At 41.7% G+C, this 1,584-nt stretch overlaps 1 protein-coding gene across 1 annotated transcript in view; it reads left to right on the top strand.

Annotated features, from left to right (window-relative positions):
* LOC107727064 (son of sevenless homolog 1) overlaps nucleotides 1-850 on the top strand; it is a gene marked incomplete at its 5' end in the record, with an annotated part of 47,799 nt that extends 46,949 nt beyond the window's left edge. Inside the window, 1 exon segment of the mRNA XM_016536829.1 lies at nucleotides 475-850. Within this exon segment, the coding sequence (XP_016392315.1) occupies nucleotides 475-837 (363 nt within the window).
* Nucleotides 851-1,584: the final 734 nt, after the last annotated feature.

Genomic DNA, 1,584 nt, shown 5'->3' with positions numbered 1-1,584 from the left:
TGTTAGGATAGGACAATGTTTGGCCGAGATACAATTATTTGAAAATCTGGAATCTGAGGGTGCAAACAAATCTAAATATTGAGAAAATCATCTTTAAAGTTGTTCAAATGAAGTTCTTAGCAATGCATATTACTAATCAAAAATTAAGTTTGGATATATTTACAGTAGGAGATTTACAAAATATCTTCATGGAACATGATCTTTACTTAATATCCTAATGATTTTTGGCATAAAAGAAAAACCCATACAATGTATTGTTGGCTATTGCTACAAATATACCTGTGCTGCTTATGACTGCTTCTGTGCTCCACATATGTAAATATAAATAAACAAAAAATAGAAAAATAAGTTGAAAAATAAAATAAATTGTATGTACAGTTGTGCTATAGATAGAATAGAATCCTATATCCTCTGCATGCACATGTGATCTTTCCGAGCACAGCGTGTGACGAGTGGTTTGTTGGTGTGTTTCAGATGATGTCGAAGCACCTGGACAGTCCTCCGGCGATCCCGCCGCGTCAGCCCACCTCCAAGGTGTACTCTCCCCGTTACTCGCTGACGGAGCCGCCTGACAGCCCGCCCACCCTGCCGCCGCGGGAGCCGGTGCGAACGCCAGACGTCTTCTCCAGCTCCCCGCTGCACCTGCAGCCGCCTCCGCAGGGCCGCCGCTCCGAGCCCAGCCAGGCCTTCTTCCCGCCGCAGACACCCGGGCCGCCCGTCCCGCCACGCCACAGCACCTCGCAGTCGCCCATCCCCAAACTCCCGCCCAAGACCTACAAGAGAGAGTCGGTCCACCGCGACGGGCCGCCGCTCCTGGAGAACGCAAACCCCTCGTAGAGCGACGCGCCTACAGACAGTGCTGGAGACGGAACGAAAACAGACGAAAGCAACATGTGCCCTTAAAGGGACGGTTCAGCTGAGAATGGGAATTCTGCCAGTGTTTAGTCACCCTCAAGCTGTTCCAAACCTGTATGAGTTTCTTTCTGCTGCTGAACACAAAAAATTATATTTTGAAGAATGTTGGCAACCAAACAGCTGACGGCACCCATAGACTTCCATAGTATTTTTTAAACAAATAAAGGAAATCAAGTGGAGTTGAAATTTTGTTACCAACATTCTTAAAAATGATTAGAAAACACTTAGAAGAACCAAAAAAAAATTATTTTTTAGAAAGTTGGTAACCAAACAGCTGACGGCACCCATAGACTTCCATAGTATTTTAAGCCCATATAATGGAAATCAATGGAAACTGAAATTTTGTTACCAACATTCTTAAAAATAATTAGAAAACACTTAGAAGAACCCCAAAAAAAGATTTTTTTAGAATGTTGGTAACCAAACAGCTGACGGTACCCATAGACTTCCATAGTATTTTAAGCCCATATAATGGAAATCAATAGGAACCAAAACTGTCTGATTACCAACATTTTTTAAAATATTTAGAAAACATTTAGAAGGACAGGGCAATGATTAGTGCTGGGCAATGATTAATCACGATTAATCGCATCCTAAATAAAAGTTTTTGTGTACAAAATATATGTGTGTGTGTGTACTGTGTATATTTATTATGTGTATATATAAATA

The sequence above is a fragment of the Sinocyclocheilus rhinocerous genome, unplaced genomic scaffold (genome assembly GCF_001515625.1).
Source record: "Sinocyclocheilus rhinocerous isolate Xijiao unplaced genomic scaffold, SAMN03320098_v1.1 scaffold7024, whole genome shotgun sequence".
In the NCBI taxonomy this organism is placed as follows: Eukaryota; Metazoa; Chordata; class Actinopteri; order Cypriniformes; family Cyprinidae; genus Sinocyclocheilus; species Sinocyclocheilus rhinocerous.
Note: the sequence above shows the minus strand (reverse complement) of the source record. Positions and strands in the feature narration are given on the sequence as shown.